The sequence below is a fragment of the Hibiscus syriacus genome, unplaced genomic scaffold (assembly GCF_006381635.1).
Source record: "Hibiscus syriacus cultivar Baekdansim isolate YM2019G1 unplaced genomic scaffold, ASM638163v2 tig00018586_pilon, whole genome shotgun sequence".
Taxonomy (NCBI): Eukaryota; Viridiplantae; Streptophyta; class Magnoliopsida; order Malvales; family Malvaceae; genus Hibiscus; species Hibiscus syriacus.
The window spans coordinates 85,635-104,419 of NW_024062441.1; the positions used below are offsets into that span (position 1 = coordinate 85,635).

General features: G+C 35.0%; 1 protein-coding gene across 1 annotated transcript; it reads right to left on the minus strand.

Annotated features, from left to right (window-relative positions):
- Nucleotides 1-163: 163 nt before the first annotated feature.
- Nucleotides 164-14,574, minus strand: LOC120209292 (phosphatidylinositol-3-phosphatase SAC1-like). Its single transcript, XM_039208331.1, is given in 17 exon segments — nt 164-557; nt 560-620; nt 899-1,010; nt 1,711-1,920; nt 2,739-2,951; nt 3,223-3,321; nt 3,526-3,647; nt 3,777-4,161; nt 4,627-4,761; nt 4,872-5,005; nt 9,194-9,291; nt 9,424-9,611; nt 10,858-10,934; nt 11,664-11,886; nt 13,307-13,472; nt 13,555-13,759; nt 14,244-14,574. Coding segments are annotated over 17 exon segments (2,742 nt in total). The 5' UTR covers nt 14,373-14,574; the 3' UTR covers nt 164-372.
- Nucleotides 14,575-18,785: the final 4,211 nt, after the last annotated feature.

Here is an 18,785-nt window from a genome sequence, read left to right on the forward strand (position 1 = left end):
AATTTACTATTATTGATGTAATATAAATAATTTATTAATATTTGCCATTGGTACAAAATATGAAAATATTGGTGTATGATGGGGGACTCAACATAAAAATGGCAAAGACAATCTTGATGCTGCAATACAATAGCTTTTAATTACAAACCATATAAGCAATAGCTTTTCACTACAAACCATATAAACATACCGTGTGAGATATCTCAAGTCTCAAATTTTAGTTCTATACAAGCAGAGTACTTGGCAAGCATCTTTCAACCACTAATGAATTAGCTACATTTTCAACAGGTTTTCACCTTTTATAACAGCTGTTTAACCAAAGCAAATAAATGTGTATTTTCTATCAGAAACTGAATTCATTTGACAATGTACTCACACCTTTTTCAGTTTGTCCTCACCGAGGATCCATCGTGTCAACCGACTTGGATCCTCAGTAAATGATTTGCACGACACAGGAAAAATACCAAGATCAGCTCCGATTAGGTCGTATTCCTGTAGTGCTTCAGCCATCTCGGCTTCGACAGATGCATCATCTACAACATCAATTGTGTTCATTGTAGAAGATCAGAATAATGATTCTCTCTTTCCAGATCATGTTGGAAAGGCTCCATGGCTGGTCCCTGGTATTCCATACATTTTAAGAAAAATAGTTAGCAGAAAATGGAAATGAAATGTTAGTCAACTGCTATTATTTTCATTTCCATTATGTTAATTAAATATCCATATAGATCATGTAAAAAGGAAATAAGATTAATCATATGAACCCAGCTTCATTTAATAAAAAATCAAGGACCAGATGTCAACTTCAAGCCCCCTTAGAATTGTCTAAACTTACTGGAAAAAGGGGAAAAAAACTTGAATCAAATATATCTACTTCAAATTGTTAAAGTAGTATCACCTGACATAGTTCAGCATAATGCCTATATATCTCACTGCTTTCATCTTGATCGCCAAGAAGTGTTCCGCCATACCAACCATTGGCTTCATCAATAGAGGTCATTGAGAGGTACCTAAGATCAGAAAATATGATTACCATGTACTCAGCATTAGCATTAAAAGACTTGAATCCAACTACAATGTAAAATTATAAATATTTATCCTAAATAACTAGAGAAATCAAAAGTCAGAAAGATCAGGATACCAATAAACACATGATTGCATATAGATTGTAATTCCTTAACCGTTAAGTCAACAGCCTTAGAATACAAGTCCATCCAACCTATGCTTTCATAACTTCCTAAGTACTTCACAATGCTTAACAAATGTCATAAATTCCAAGAACCTCGTCTGTAAGGAAAAATATATTCCTCCCCACATTAAGGCTTTCCTTGGTATGAAGGATGGAAAATTTGTTAATCTAATAGTTAAGCTACAAAATAGAGAAGTGGTTATGAACAAATTTCATTAAACAAGTGGTTAAGATTCATAACCACTTTTTGTGTTATGGCAATATGTTGTCACCTGCATGTAGTTACACTGATAATGCTTTTCAAGACAACGAGATATCATGCATGCAAGTACATATGGATCTCAAATAGTAAGCAATTAATCAATCCCACCGTTACTCAGTTTTCAGGTCATGTTCATGGAGGCCAACGTTATTGGCCCACAGTTGGCAACAATCTGAATCAATCTGAATCCTTCCTGCTATGAACATAAACAGATAATGCATTTTTCCTGAGGTAAAGAAGAATGAGTTTAAGAAAATACCTCTGGAAAATATCTTTTTCATCATCATCATCATCATTGCCATCACCATCATAGGAAGAAAGCCAATTTAAGTCACAGAAATCGTCAAATTTCATTTCACCATTTGGCCCTCCATTTTTAGTTTCATGCACATGGACTTTTGGAGCTGAACCAACTTCTTCAAACTTTCTTTGGCCAAATAGCCAATTCGGACTTCTAAGCTGTATTTCACTGTGCCAAAATTCCAGAGTTTAGATCAAATAAAATAATTTGTCAATCTTACCCCCTACATATCAGTTATGACTTGCGTTTTAGTGCAGAGCAGTTTTCTGACCTAAAATTTAGGCTAAAACAAGTAGATAATCCACTTTACCACAAAAGTTTAACTGGTACTAGAGAGGCAAAAGAATTTCAATAGGTTTAAGAAAAGCTTGAAAGTTCTTAAGATTGAAAAGAAAAGTAGACCACTTGACATTGACATTCTTGGGTTAGTATTGTATTTCAGAGCCAAGCCAATAAACCCATTCCACCTCCAGCATATTGTAATGGAAACATGTATTGTATTTCAGAACAGGTATGATAGATAGTGGTGAAGTACATATTTTTTTCAGAACAGGTATCATAGACAGTGGTGAAGTCGATGAAAACCGTCACAAACAAGGTTTAAGCTTCTTAAAAAGGATATAGTTACCTAAAAAATTATTTAAACAGAACCTAGATGCAACTAAGATAAGCTTCAAACTAGCCAAGGTAAGGTAAGAGACAAAGCACATCCTGGCACCATATCAGGACACTCAAATATTCACAAATGGTTCAATTTTAGGAAAAAATCATGACTGCAGATAAAATATAAAAAAAGCATCTTATCAACTGGAAGAGGCAAATGTCACTATTCAACAAAAGATAGAGAAACAGATAACAAAGTAAAAGAAGCTACAAACAATATATATATATATATATATATATATATATATATATATATATATATATATATATATATATATATATATATATATATATATATATTGCAGAGATAAAATGATATTTACGCTGCATCAGGTGCCACACCAGAATTTGCTGTTGGACCACCAGGTCTTTGATCTGGTTCACTACACAGTCTCACATTCTTTATTGAACTACAAGTCCGTTCTATCAATTTATGAAATGATGTCAACTTCATCCGTGAAAAGTCTTCTCTACAAGCTGGAATGGGAGCAAGGATCTTTCCCACTACTCCTAAAGGCTTAATATTATCCACCACACTGCATATGGCAATTAAAACAATGAAAAAAAGGTAAAATAAAAGGTCAGAAATTTGACGATAATGCAGGTTGGGACGGGTATATTGAAGCTTACCCCTATGTGTATTATCTAGAGTTAAGAACAACAAGAACAAGAACAATAATAATCCTTTCAGCAGAGTTATGAAACAGCTAAATGTCCTTAGTTGAGGTCTGGAATAAATATCTCAGGATTGCTAGAAGATGAGGAGTGTAGTTTTTTTTGGGTTAAAATAGTTATGGAAACATTTACCACTTATCATCTCCTGCCCCAGAAACATGAAGATAATAATCCGAATCCAACTCCCAGAGAGCAGGTTTTCCTTCCCTCGGTTGGAAGTAGCCCAAAAATCTGGTAGAAATACCAATGGCTGGTAGTTAGAAGAACAAAAACTGTAAAGAATTATAAAGGCTATAGCCTATACCTATACTAAATAATCTCTAAAGCATGAAATGTCCCTACTTCCAAAAGGCACAGTTACAATGAAGATAAAAAACCTTCAAGATATCATTCATTAAAGAATTGTTTTTAAAATGATAGATGGAAAAGAATTACAAGTTTATTGCATCTTGTTTTTCACCGTCGGTGTAGGCATTACTATAGTATCGCTTGATAGACTTGAGAAACTCTCTAGACTGGGTTGTAGCTTTCCACTTTCCCTGCCTCTCTGGAAAAACCTAAAGTACGTAACAAATTAAATATTCTATGAGGATAATTCCATACCATATGAAAAATGCTGAATATCATATGTTTTTGCTTTTGCATTTTTTCCCCTAACAACAGAATGGTTAAGTAGATAATCCTACTGTGTTATGAGCAGCAGAACCTCCATACTGATGGGCAAGAGCATCTCCCATACTCTGGTACATGTCCATGAGGGCAGCAGCAACGCTACTATCAGGGTCCACTTTAGGCTTGTCTGTCAATCCCATTGCATGGAGTTGACGGCCTAAAGCTGCCAACCCATAAGCATATTGTGCAACATTTGTACGATCCAAACAGTCAATGCAGTTAGTTCGCAGTACTCCACTCTGAAATCTTGGAGGTTCACCATTATAATTATCGATTTTAATTTGTTGACTTAAGTCGCCCTCTCTTTCTCTACTGATTAGTGAATTTGTATTCTCATTGCTGCTTCCAATCTTAACAAGATCACCAGATTTACCTCTCAGATCTCTAAGCGATGCATCCCTGTAATAATTGAAATAAGCTAGTAGTATACTGTCAATAAACCATTAGAAAATTTCAAATTAGTTACAAACAACTTCCGAGTTTCAAAAAGGGGAAAAGTTTCCTCAATATCCTGACCGCCATTGGAAAATCATAATAGCTCTCTAGGAAACCTTTCTAGGTTTTATCTTTTCAAAGATATATTAACATAGCATAATAATGTCTTAGCGATTCTTAAAATTTAATCATGAACTTATTTTACTATGTGCTTTGTATCAAGTGGGTATTATGTTTCCTGAAAATAAATTAGAAAAACCTTAAGTTCCAACATCTAGATCTATATAAACAGGTTACTTCTCAAATGAAAAGACAATCATAAAATACAAGAAAGTAAAAGACGGAAACCAGCATAAAGATTAGAATTTACAAATACAAATGAAAAATTGGAAGTAAAAAAATCATTTTATATAAGAATGAATATGGTACCTCCCAGTGCTTGTTCTGCTAAGTTGGTTGGATCTCCTTTTAACAGTTCTAGGTTTACCACTATAGTAAAAACCGGTCAAATCAAGAGCTTCACTAGCCACAGCACCCAAAACAGCCAAAACATTGGCAGACTTGCTTGAGATCAGCAAAGAACACACAAGAACATCAATATAAGCTCAAATTCGGAAAAGGTGAAGGGAGGAAGCCAAAGGTTGTCTGTTTCATGAGAAAAATTAACAACCTACCTCTTGGCAAACTTGTGAAAATCCCAATGAATAAATTTCAGTTGATTCTCTTCCGAAAGAATTGCGTTCAAATACCCAACTGCATGTGCAAATTCACGCCTCAACATCATCTCTCTAGGTCTTTTCTCAACAGTCTGCATTTCATTATTTGATTTAATTAAAAGATAAAAATTATAACAAAACTCAAAATGGTGTGTAGTTAAATGGTCAAAAGGAGATAAGCTATAAAATGTATTACAAATAAACCAATACTCATCGGCAGAACGATAGCTAGTTTCCATCATTTTAGCCGACTAACAAGTACATATACACCTCCACATCTTTACATGTACACTCATATATGTAAACAATCATACATCCAAATTAGATTCATGAACAAGATAAAATCTAGATGGAGGTTGTCAACAGCTTGAGATCCCTACAAAAGCAACTACAACCTCACAATTGCACATAGGTTGAAAAGGGTAGCAAGGTAAGGAGTTATCAATAAGTGTTTGTGGCTACTTCAAAGAAATTAAAAATATTCTACCTGAAACTTATGAAGAGATTAATGGCATCATTTTCTACAGAACGCTAAAGCAGAAACGAACAAGCTTTCTGCAATATAATTATTGGTAAGATATTTTAACAAGTCATATAATGTCTCATCTGTATTATTTAATTAAAAGTTTTCAACTCTAGCACAAAACAAATCCAGCCATGCAGCTATAGCAGTTAATTGTACTAAACAGAAGATGGAGCCCCAAAAGAACTAGTCGTCAAGGAATGTTGGTAAAATCAACCACTCTATCATACTGGGTGATCCAACTATTTTTCTTGGTGCAAAGTTAACCCTGAGATATGATTTAGGTGCAATTTTAACCATTTTTTGGATGGAAAAAGTCACATGACTGCATGTATACAGCTAATAGAGTTACAAGACAATTAAATGAAAGATCTGAATGTTTGCAGAGTCAGATTACATATACAAAAATATATATTTAATATTGTCTTTATTTATTTTTCATCATATTTTTCTCTGTTCACACTTTCAAGGGTTGCCGGAACTGCAGCCAAAAGGCTTCGTCAGAGATCTTGGAAAGTTATGTAACTTGGACTCTGGTGTAAGTGTCGGACACGAGCATCGCTAGACTTTTCTAAGTTTTCCTATATATTTGGAGGATCCTAGGAGATCATATCCCCAAATCAAAGTGTTGGTCATGGGTACTTCATGAAAAATAAAGAGTCCGAGCAACATAGTTGGAAAGCCCTGCATTAAGTTGGAATGTCTATGTACAAATTTTATAAGTAAAATGCTGTATTACATCACCCTGAAGGATACATGGTGGTAAGGGAATCTAGATAGCACCTCCTTTATTGTAACCTACAAAGAACTAGCAGCCTTAGTACTCCTACACAGAGGGGTAATATCTCTTTTGGATTTGGTTTTAAGAATATATTTCTTTTTCATTTTCCAGAATTTTAAGAATATATTTCATGACAAGCTATTATGAAATTGTGGGAAGCCATTACTAATTCCACTCTGACTCCACAAAAGTTCATCTCAGTTTATGTCACTAATTTGTTAAATTAAGAAGCCACTGGTAGTTTTTTTTTTTTGATAGGAATAAAAGGCCTCAATAAACCCCCTTGGTGGTTAACGGAACTTAAAAATAGTTCCTTAATCCACACAAGGAGGAAAGGAGTGCCCTAGGATTCAATAAACTCAAATATAACAAAGTAATACAAACCATCTCCCTCAAGAGATATAAAACCAAAAAGAAACAGCCCTTAACAGAGCATAATTCAACCAATACCCGCCTTAGCTAGGACATCCGCCTCTATATTGGCTGTCCTACTAACCCAACTAATAAAACCTTCAAAAACACTAAGCTTTTGAATAATGTCTTTAACTATTTGAACATAAACAACAGGACAAGAGACCACATCCTTAATCCAGCCAACTGCCACCTGACTATCACTCTCAATAATCAATCTATCTTTAACCCTATGACGAATAGATTCAAAAAAATCTAAACCCTTTAGGATAGCCTTCAATTCCATTAAAGTTGGGGGCCCCGGACCAGCCGGCTCTTTGAAGGAGCCAAGAATCGAACTAGACATGTCTTTCAAAATACCACCTAAGCCACTCCTCTTCCAATCACTTGAGGTAGCCGCATCCACATTAAGTTTAACAAAACCTTTTGGAGGAGGGGACCAAGGAAACACGGTTGAAACCCGATAAGAATGGGATGAGTAGGAATCCACTATGGACGGGTCAGCAATAATATCATCCTTGGAAATAGTAACTTGAGTTTCCTTAGCTAGAAACCATGAAGCAAGCCTGCACCTAGCTAGAAAGAAAATCTCTGCTCGGTCAAGCTTCCCTCCTTCAAACACAATAAAATTCATGGTCTTCCAAATTGTCCATAGAACAGCTCCAGGAATAAATGGCCAGATAAGAGAGTTGGTCTTCAAGTCATTCCAAGCCAATAGGAATCTTTTAGCATCTGCATGAAAAACCGACTGAAAATTCCAATATCCCAAGAATTTCATCCAAATTGGCCAAACAAACGAACAGGAAAAAAATAAATGCGATGAAGACTCGTCTTCAAGATTACAGAAAGAACACAAAGTATCATTTATGCCCCGAACACCTCTCTTAACCAAAGCTGTCTTGACCGCCAACTTCTTTAATATAACTTGCCAAAGAAAAGTCTCAACTCTTGGAGGCAACCGACCCCTCCAAACATTATACTTCCAAAATTTAGCTTCCTCTGAATCGGGAGAACCCGAATAAGATAGGTTGACACATGATTTCACAGTGAAAACCCCTTCCCCATTCCCCTTCCAAAACAGTCCATCAGTGGCATCAGCAGAAATAGAGAAATCAGAGATAACAACCATCAAATTTGCCCATTGCTCAAATTCCCAGTCATTCAACTCTCTCCTCAACTGAACATTCCAAATCCAACCCCCTGAACTGAACTCCCCAAACTGAGATAATCTTCCTTCTTTATTTACTGCAATAGAAAATATTCTAGGGAACAAAACCATCAAAGGATGATCCATTGTCCAATTGTCTTGCCAAAACCGAATGTTCCTCCCATTGCCAATTTTAAAGCTATATTTACCTCTGATACTACAGCCCAACGAATCAGCATTATAATGATTTCTCACCATATCTCTCCACATCCAGGATAGTTTAGGAGAGACTTTACTGTCAAACTGCATCAAGGAAGGATCCAATTTATATTTGATGCATAGCATTTCCCTCCAAACCGCCTCCCTCTCAATAGCAAACCTCCAAGCCCACTTTTCCAAAAGTGCCCTATTCACCACCTTTAAATTAGGAACCCCCAATCCTCCTTCAATTTTTGGTTTACAAACATCGGACCAGCTTACCCAATGTATCTTCTTTCTCCCATCACCACCACCCCACAAAAAATTTGACATGATAGAATTTAGAGTCTTGTAAACTGAAGCTGGAACCTTGAACATTGACAAAAAGTAAATCGGGAGTGAGCATAGAACTGATTTAATTAGAACTAGCCTGCCTGCCAGTGACAGAGAGGAGCCTTTCCAGCCCGCTAACCTCTTATTAAAGCTTTGAACCACTGGATCCCATAGAATGTTGGAGTTCCTATGTGGACCTAGAGGGAGACCCAAATATTCTGAGGGAAAAGAGCCCACTGAACATCCAATCATAGCTGCCCAACCCTTAATTTCCTCTTCCTTTAAGTTCACTCCAAATAATTTACACTTCTTTAAATTCAGCTGGAGACCAGAAATAATCTCAAACACCCGAAGAACCCTCTTTACATTCAAGATCTGTTTTTCCGACGCCCCACAGAACATAATAAGGTCGTCAGCAAATTGCAAATGGGTTAAATTAAAATCCCTCTCGTCTTTTCTAATGACCAGTCCCGAAAAAAGCCACTGGTAGTTCAAAATATAAGGCTTAAGGGTGCCTAAAGCCCACGAACTTTTGAAAAAATTCAATTAAGCTGCTGAACTTTTCTGCACCCAATTGAACCCTCGAATTGAGAAATTGAATCAATTAAGCCATGTGACCAATTTTGACTGTCAAGTCTTAAAAGGTTTTTTTTCTTAGATATTACTATCAAATGGCATACTGTGGTTCTCCCACATTGAATTTATAGATTTTTTAAAGAAATTTCTAAAAAAAATTAGGGGCTTAATTGATTCCCCTCCCCCCTAAAAAAAAGTTCGAGGGCTTATGGCACCCTTAAGCAAAAAAATAATAATCAAATGCACTAAAGAAGCAAAATGAATATGAAAGATTGAATAATATGTAACTAGAAAGAGGAAATTGCAAAAACCTTGATTAAATTGAGTACAATTATTGGATTGCCATATCTCTTTGCCAAGTCCTCAAAATGCAATTTTGTTGCCTGGTATGTAGGATCATACCTCTGTACTGAAGTGAAACAAAAACAAAAAAGATTTTGTTGACCTGAAGTTAAGTATATGAAGATGCAACGGGTGACAACAGGAAAACAAAGAAAAGAACAGAGCAGAAAGAAAAGAAAAGAATCAAGCTGATTTTTACAGATTATATCAGGTTTAGGACTAAATCTTGAAGCTTCTTGGGACCAGAAAAGAGGAATTGAGCCACGCATCTGCACAACAGAACTCATCTTTCCCTTGCAAGACCCAGCTTCTTCATCAAGAATAATTTGCTCTGTTTCAACATCATTTGCAACCCTTCCTCGATCATTCATTCCCCTTTTCAAGTACCTGAGATTAATGAAAAAATACATCAAATTTTAGAATGAGTCCACCTCAATCCCCCCCCCCCCAAAAAAAAAATCTTTTTTTTCTTTATCTTTGTAACCCCTGGACCAAAAATCTAGAAGCCACTGACAAGAAATTATTTGTATCTTCCATATACTCCTTGAAATAATATTCAGTGAAGCTTCAAAGGAAATACTCACACACTGAAAATATATTGCTCCTTTTTTCTCCAAATGACATCTTAAAACAAGAAAAAAGGAAGCATAAGAAGGCAAATCTTGGAAACTTGAGGGGAAAAACTATCATAGCATGCCTCAAGGAACACTTTTGAAAGAGTTTACCACTTCTGGCACTCATATAATCACCCAGGAAATAGAAAACAAAAAGAGAAGGAACAATAGAAGGAATAAAACCCAAACAAAACCAGATAATAATTGCAATATTTAAGAATTATATCAAATTCTGATATTTGAACAGATCTAGGATAATTTGCTCTGGTACCATTATAAATAATGAATTAACAAAAAGGCAACATAATAAAATTTTCTACCCATCAATCCATCTGCCATCTTTCTTATGGATCATCATTCATCGCAGCTAAATAATTGAAAAAAAAAATTACTATTAGGAACTGCTTCCTATCACATTCAACTCTGATCATCATTTCTTGTTATACCACCAGACTATCATTAAACCTTATCTCTTTAGATTCTGTTTTGGTCCTAATTAATCAATCTTTAGATCCTGAGCATTCTTTCAACCATAGTGTGCAACTAACCCCCTCTTGTAAGTTAAGAATTAAGACTATATTTCCAAAAATAGTTCACCAGGAATATAATCTTTAGCATGCCAGTTCAGTGCAGTTCAGATCATCAGGAACTAGAAGGGATGAGCAATGGCATACAAGATACAATTACTTTTGAAATTAAAATGAGCCTATTGCCTATCAGCCATAAATTGACCCTTTGACTAAAAATGTGATGCTGAAATGCCTAAAATTCTAAATGGAGCAAACCAACCAAAAAGAAGGGATTTTATTTCTAACATTTTTTCAACAAAAATGCATGTATATGGCATTTAATGGACCAAGGTCTTTTAGTTAGTAATAGGCAAACCAAGTAAAGAAAACAATTTCCGAATGAAATGGCAGACTTTCAAGTTGAAAACATCTGCTAACATATTACAACATTCGAAAGTCACTTCAGTGGTCTGTAAATAAAATGAAGAAGGATGCATGCAAAGCAGTTACCGTGTTCCAGCAAAATACCGAGATCGTCTAGAAACTATGGAAACACTGAAGTCCCTCCCAAAGATTGATAGCCGATTCTGTGTTAAAATAGCACAAAACCAGAAAAATCAAGAGAGTTGGTTGAATAAGAAACAAGTAGTACATCAAACTTAAATAAAATATTCATATTCATGAGCTACACATTGTTTTAACCAGACTTTCAGCATCACTAAAATAAATTAACAATCAAATGTCAGCTTCCTCTAAAATAAATGAAAAAGAAATCAAAGTTGTGTAATTGTATCAAATATTATCACACTGGGAAAAATTTATATCGAAACTTTTCTGACACCGTTCTTCATATTCAAGATTCCAGATTCATTCTAGTATGTCGGAATATATGTTAGAATTGAGCCTCTGACTGAATTTTTCATGTCCATGTATTCAGCCAAATGTGTTCTAGTATGTACCTCTAACTGAATTTTTCATTTCCATGTATTGAGCCAAATGGATTCTAGTATGTAGAAATATTTGTCAGAATTGAGCCTCTGCCTGAATTTTTCAGGTCCATGTATTGAGCCAAACGGAAAAAGAAAATAAATATAGGCCGATATAGCAGGAAAAAATAACCAGATACTTATGGCACTACACATAAATAACACAGGACGAGCCTTAAAGAACATAAATAATGGCTTATTACAACTAACAGAAAAAAATCAATAGTTACAGGAAATGACGGAGGATGCTGAAATAAAACTAATTCTACAAATCAAAATGAATAAAATGTGTCCAATGCAGCAAAAAAACTCTACCGACATTTTAATTACCTGTTTAAAATGCCCATGAACTAATGCTATTGTCCAAATGGTGTTACTGCATCTTGAACGTATGGCTTGGGTTAAATAGGCATTCCAAACAAATATGTTATCATATGGCATCCTTTCTTCGCCTACTGATAAAACATTTTTCTGCAAACTTTGCATTATAGGATACGTATAGCTGTAGAAAAAATCTTTGGTCAAGTCCACACTGGAAAGCAGCTTCTTGTACCTGAAGCCCAAAAGCAAATGAATAAGAATAGTTAAAAAGCTCTACTAAAATTAGACCCTGAAATGCCAACAGAAAGCGAGAAAGAAAAAAATTACAGCAAAATACAAACCAAAGGAATAAGGCAAAGCCTACAACATAATATACGTACAAGATTTTTTAGTTTCACATTGTTTTTCTGTGGTAGTGACTGAGAAAAACTACAGATCAAATTGGTGACTATTATTGATGATACAGATACAAGTATAGATTTCCATGGCAGCACTTACAATTACTTAAAGGTATTAAACGAAAGAAAAATATACTTTAAATATATAAATATCCAAACAGATCTCTCTACACAGACAGAACTAAATGCAGTTCAAGATTGGAAAATTACTAATCTTTTAACTTGGGAGACTGTTGTTCCCTTAACAAATCACTCAATGCACTTATTGTTCCCTTAACAAATCACTCAATGCACTTATAAAGCAAAGAAAAAAGGTCCAAGGGAAATTTTTTTGATTGGAGAGATAATGTCACTGATCTCTCAAATTAAAGTAGATTAGTAGAAACCAAAAGCAGCAAGGGGAGCCAATGCATTTACCTGTTTCTAATGTCTCATTGCTTACCAGTTACAACATAATGGATACAAATTATTTAGTTTTCACGTGTTTTCTGTTGTAGTTACTGAGAGAAGCCATACATCGAAATGGTGACTATCATTGCTGATATAGATATAAGGATAGATTTACGTGATAGTAGTTATAATTACTTAAAGGAATTGAAGAAAGCAAGATCTTATTAAAAGGGGTAAATATCAGAGCAGGACTCCACAAACATAGCACTAAATGGAGTTAAAGATTTGAATACTTCTTATCTTTTAAAACCGGGAACCTAAGTTCACTTTAATAAATATCTCTAACCTCTGAATTCTTAGAAAGAAAAGAAAACAAGGCCTGGGTGCTGATTGAAGAAGATAACATAACCGATCTCAATTTAAATTAAAGTATACTGCGAAACATCTCAAGTGTGCACAGATTGTGGATTTTCCTGTTTCTTCTGTCGCATAGCTTTACCATTGATCCACTTAGGGTAACAAAAACAATCCGTTATTTCCATAAAGCAATCACTAAAAAGCCAAGAAACTTAAATGACACCTCGCAACCTACTAAGAGTAGAAAAATCACTTCTAAGAAAATGGTTTGGGTCACCACATAGTTTGATGTTACAATTGCATCCATATTATGCAAAACGACTATTTCTAGGAATGCAATAGAGATAAATGCATAAAATGAATGCAGTTAATGTCAAATTGAATGAACATAGTCAATTCTACCTTCAAACTGATAAAAAGTTACAAAAAAAAAGGAATAAAAATGATTCACGGGTTTTTAACCAAACCTAAAAACTAACTATGAAGCAATCAAAATAAAGGAGATACCTCAGCTCTGTTTTAGAATGTGCTGTATCGGATTGAACAGAAATATGAGGAATTGTGATCAACTGGCTCTCATCTATGCTATATATTGCATGACCACATATACTACCAATTTGTTGTCGCTTTGTAACCAGAATCAAGTAGTATGACTCCAAAAACTTGATGCAACCTGAAAATCCGGATGCATGGTAGAGATTTTAATAGAAACCATACCTTAAATGCCTTTTAAGAAAATGTAAATTGTCACTAACCTACAATCCCGAAAACCTTTGCCACAAAATTTAAGCCCCCCGTGGAACGATTTCCTTCAGCAATCCGCTGAAGCAAGTTTTTGATCTCTTGTGGTGAATAAACCACTGGGTCTTCACTGATATTAAGATCAGATGGTTCAGATCGATCAATTTTCAGCACCCGAAAGAATTTCTTGTTCCTATCACTCCCAATTAAATAAAACCGCTGTTTAAAGAAACCAGAAATAAATTAATTAATTAATACCCTTACAAGACAAAAGCCTCAATCCTGAACAAAAGGAGATGAAAATCATGCATAAAATAATCTAATTACCCTATTAGCAACCAAACAGCAGTTTCAAAATTCTTTATTAATCAATTCTCATCTAATATAGCTAATATAGTAACTTCTTTCTTCATTTCCTATTTTTTAACATGGCGATTTTAGTTGCTTCTTCTCGAAATTTCTCCTTTTTCCGCGCATGCAGAAAACTTTAGAATCGAATACGAAAGCCCTAATTTCTATTTTTCAAATCCATATTTTATCTTAAAAAGATAACTTCATGAACTTTTCGATAGCAACTAACCTTATGCAAAAATGGCCGAAAAAGAAAAGATAAATTAGAGAAATGTCTTTCCTATTGCTAAAATCAAGAAAGTTCTATGATTTTTCCATGAAAACCAAAACAGAAAAAAGAAAGGATCATTACTGCTCGAGTTTCATAAAGCTTGAACTTCTCAAGGGAATAGGAATTGGGATCGGCCTCCGGATCCATGGAAGGATGGATCTTAGCGTATGGAAGAGACAAATTGGTTTTCGAATTCTCCGATTTTTCCATTTTGGTGATAAAATTTTGGAACTCAATTCAATTCAACGCTGTGTTTCGGGCATTTTGGTTCGGGTCAAGTTAGTTTCATTTGACAACTAAAACGGCATTCGATCTCTGCGAACTTTAACCGAGTTGGTTATATAGTCTTCGGCTCTTCGATTCTCTTAACTCACTGAGTTGGCTTCGGCTCTGAAATGGGCCATGTGGTGCCATTGAAGTAATTTAGAAATATATCAGATTTTCTAGAGGGTTGGGCTTATTTAAGGGCTGACCTTGTTGGACAACTTCATTAGGATCAGATGCAAATCAATATCTATACAATAAAATTAGGTAATTTAATTCGTGCAATTTCCACTTCATTATTTGGAGATGACGTAATGAAAAACGTAATCTTTCAATGTGTTTTTTCCAATTATACTATTTAAATCTTAAAGAATTAATTTTTTCAAAGAAATTTCTTTGGTTGATCGACTAACGATCTATATTCTTACTAACATGATGTGATAACATAATATTTAAATCTTAAAAATATTATTTTTTTTCAAAGAAGTTTCTTTAGATGATCAACTAGCGATCTATATTCTTATTAACGTGATGTGATAACATGATCTGTGCATAACTGAAGTGTTTTAAAGCTTGGAATATAAGTTGACTTGCAATGAATTTTTAAAGAGAAAATAACCTCAGTGACCAAAAATGCCTTATAATATACGATTTTAACCAACTTTTTTTGGATTTGCCAAAATGACCAACTAAATCGCAACTCATTCCATCTCCATCTATCACTCTCTCCGGCGACATCCGTTCCTATATCCAACGACATCCTTCCCCATCCGGCAACAAGTTTTAGTTTCGCAGCTCGTTTGTTTAGTAAATTAATTTACAATAATGAAATCATCTAATGTTGATCATGTTTGGATATATTTGTGTTTTGGAGGGTCATGGGAGAATATTCATGGTGTTTTACAATATATGCCTTTACCCATGAATCTTCAACTAAAACTGTCATTAAAAAAGTTAAATTATGAAACTTTAATGTTACGTGTTGCAAATAAATTGAATTTAGAGCCCCTAAGTGGATTTAGGCTATCTTATCAGAGATATGGTAAAGTTTATTTGTTAACCGACAATGAAGATGTTGAACGATTCATTGCTTACATTAGTGTTTCAAGTGATGATGTTACATTGTATGTTGTTGAACCTAGAAGTAGTGAAGTTGGGTCAGTAGCGGGTAGTAATTAACTAAGTTTTTCAACCCCAGTTTATGGTGCTCAAAATTTAATGGTTCCACCACAATTTCATCACCAAGCAAATATTGTTTCACCACATTTCCAATAACAAACACAATCTCAAAACCCACAACCTTTCCCTAATCCAAATCCCAATCAACTTTCAGCACCAAATTCCGGTTTTCGTATTGACCAGTTAGACGATGATGAGCCAACATAAAAAATTGTGAGTACTAGTCAGTATTCGAAATTTGATCTTGGTCAATACCCGGACTTTGATCTTGGTCAATACTCGGATTTTGATGATTTTTCAGAAGAAGAAACAGACCCTGCGTGTAATGATTTTGATATTGGTCAATACCCAAATTTTGATGATGAAACAGCCGTTGCCGAGGAAGATGTTGTTGATGATAATGAGGAGGAAGTTACGACTGTAAATGAACATGTTGAACATCCATTCTGTAATTCATATAACACTGAAGAAGAAAAAGAAGAAGAAGAAATCCCCAAAGAAAAGTCCCCGAAGAAAATGCCATGGGAGTATAACTGGAATATACCAGAATTACTTCAGATACCGGAAGAAGAGTTGGTAAAGATAGCAGTTGATTGTTACACAAAAATTATTCGTATCAAGAAAGATAATTGTTTTGATACAAAGGAAGACTTGAAGATAGCTTTGTATACGAAATGTGTGGAAGATGGCTATCAACTAAAAGTTAACAAATCAAGTAAAGATCGTTTCGAAACAAGGTGTATGATTGATAAAAACTGTATGTGGCGTGTGATTGCAAAGAGGATAAAAGATTGCGAAATGTTTCAAGTTAGGACTTTTATTGATAAATATACATATTCAAGAACCCAAGTTTTTTCTCACCATAGACAGGCAAACAAAAAGGTGTTGGGTGGTTTTCTGGCTGAGTTAATGTTTTTGAATGGTAGGGTATATCGGGGACATGAAATTATGACTGACATGAATGCTCGGTTCAAGATTAGTATCTCATATTCTCAAGCTTGGAGAGCCAAATGTTATGCCTTGGAATTGTTGAGGGGGTCGCCAGAAGCATCGTTTGCCCAACTGTCGGCTTATTGTCACAATTTAAAGCTGAAAAATCCTAGGTCGGTAACTCATATCAAAACAGATAGAGATGGACGCTTTAAGTTGCTATTTATCGCCATTGGTGCTGCGGTTAGTAAATCAATATAATTTTGTTGACTCATTTTTGTTAGTTACATGCATTTCACATTTAAATGATTATATTTCTTGTGTATATGATTTTGTAGATTCATTCGTTTATTAATTGCATGCGCCCAGTTATTATAGTTGACGGAGCACATTTAAAAGGTCGATACCTTGGAGTAAACTTATTAGTAGTAGCCATGGATGCTAACAATGGGATACTGCCAATAGCTTACGGGGTTGGCAAATCTGAAACCTCTGATTCATGGACATGGTTTATGGGGCATCTTAGGGATTGCATAGGTCCTATTAGCAATCTGACAATCATATCCGATAGGGAAAACTCAATTGACAACGCTGTTAGAAGGTGTTTCCCAGATGCTTTTCATGGACTTTGTGGTGTTCATTTGTATAGAAATCTAAAATCAAGGTCTGCTGGTATAAAAAATCACAAATGGACATACTGGAAGGCTGTAAAAGCTTATCGGGAAGTGGATTTTAATAAACATATAAACTGTTTAAGACGTGTTTTGCCTCAGTGTGCTCAAACACTAGAAGATGTCGGGTTTGAAAGATGGTCAAGAGTACATCAACTTGGAGCAAGATATGGTTTCATGACGTCTAATAGTGCATAATCAATCAACGCTCTAAGTCGTCATTCCCGGAAATTACCCATTACTATGTTAGTGGAGTTTTTTCGAGCCTCTATTCAACAGTGGTACTACAAGAAAAGAAACCATGCATGTATTATTTCTTTAAATTCGTAACTTATCATATATTTTACTAAGTATTATTTATTTAAATTTACAGGAACATTGGAACATCGTGTTACACCATGGACAGAAAAAAAGATAACGAAACGTGTTATGAAGTCAACGTCATGGAGAGTTGAACCATGTTCAAACACTTTGTTTGAAGTACTGGATAATAACTTAAATGGGCTTGTCGATCTAAATGCAAAGACGTGTAGTTGTATGAAATGGCAAACATCTGGTTATCCGTGTGGCCATGTTATAAAAGTTTCTCTTCATCTAAACCAAGATGATTCAAGCGCATACGCTATAGATTGCTACACTACAGAAGTATATCGACAGACTTATGGCGAGATTGTCTACCCTATTCCACATCCTTCTGAGTGGGACATACCAGATGACTTACAAACGGTTTTGCCACCAGCCATGGACAGAAGACTACCTGGCCGACCAAAAAGTCACGATCGTATACCGTATAAGGGTGAAGAGAAGAAGAGATCGACATGTAGTCGGTGCAAGGAAAGTGGTCATACAAGGTTGACATGTAGATCACCAGTGCCATCACAATCATCTTTTCCTCTACCAAAATATGGATCCTCATCAAAATCCCAATCACAACCGGCTTCACCTTTTGGGACTGTTAACTTAGGTGATTTTTAAATGCAAACGTTGTATTATGTGTATATTATGTGTGAACTTTTAACATTTTCAATTAGGCATGTATTAGTAACTTGAGTTTGAACATTGGTATGATATGTTCAGTTGTTATCACTTATTAGACATTCATTTGACTATCGCAACGCGGAAATCGCAACGCGAATATGACTATCGCAACACGGAAATGACTATCGCAATGCGGAATTGACTATCGCAACGCGGAAATGACTATCACAACGAGAGAATCGCAATGCGAAATGAAAATCGCAACGAGTGAATCGCAATGCGAAAATGAAAATCGCAACGCAAAATTAGTTTCGCGTTGCGATTTTCATTTTCGCATTGCGATTCACTCGTTGCGATTTTCATTTCGCATTGCGATTCTCTCGTTGCGATAGTCATTTCCGCGTTGCAATAGTCTATTTTGCATTCAACATAATGCAGATTGAAATCAACAAATCAACTATTACATTTCAATCAATTAAACAAGCACAAATATTATATACACATCAATTAAACAAATCAACATTTACAAATCATCTTTTACAAATCAATTAAACAATCAAAAAATAATAATGAAATCAACTTTTTCACCCATACATCCATT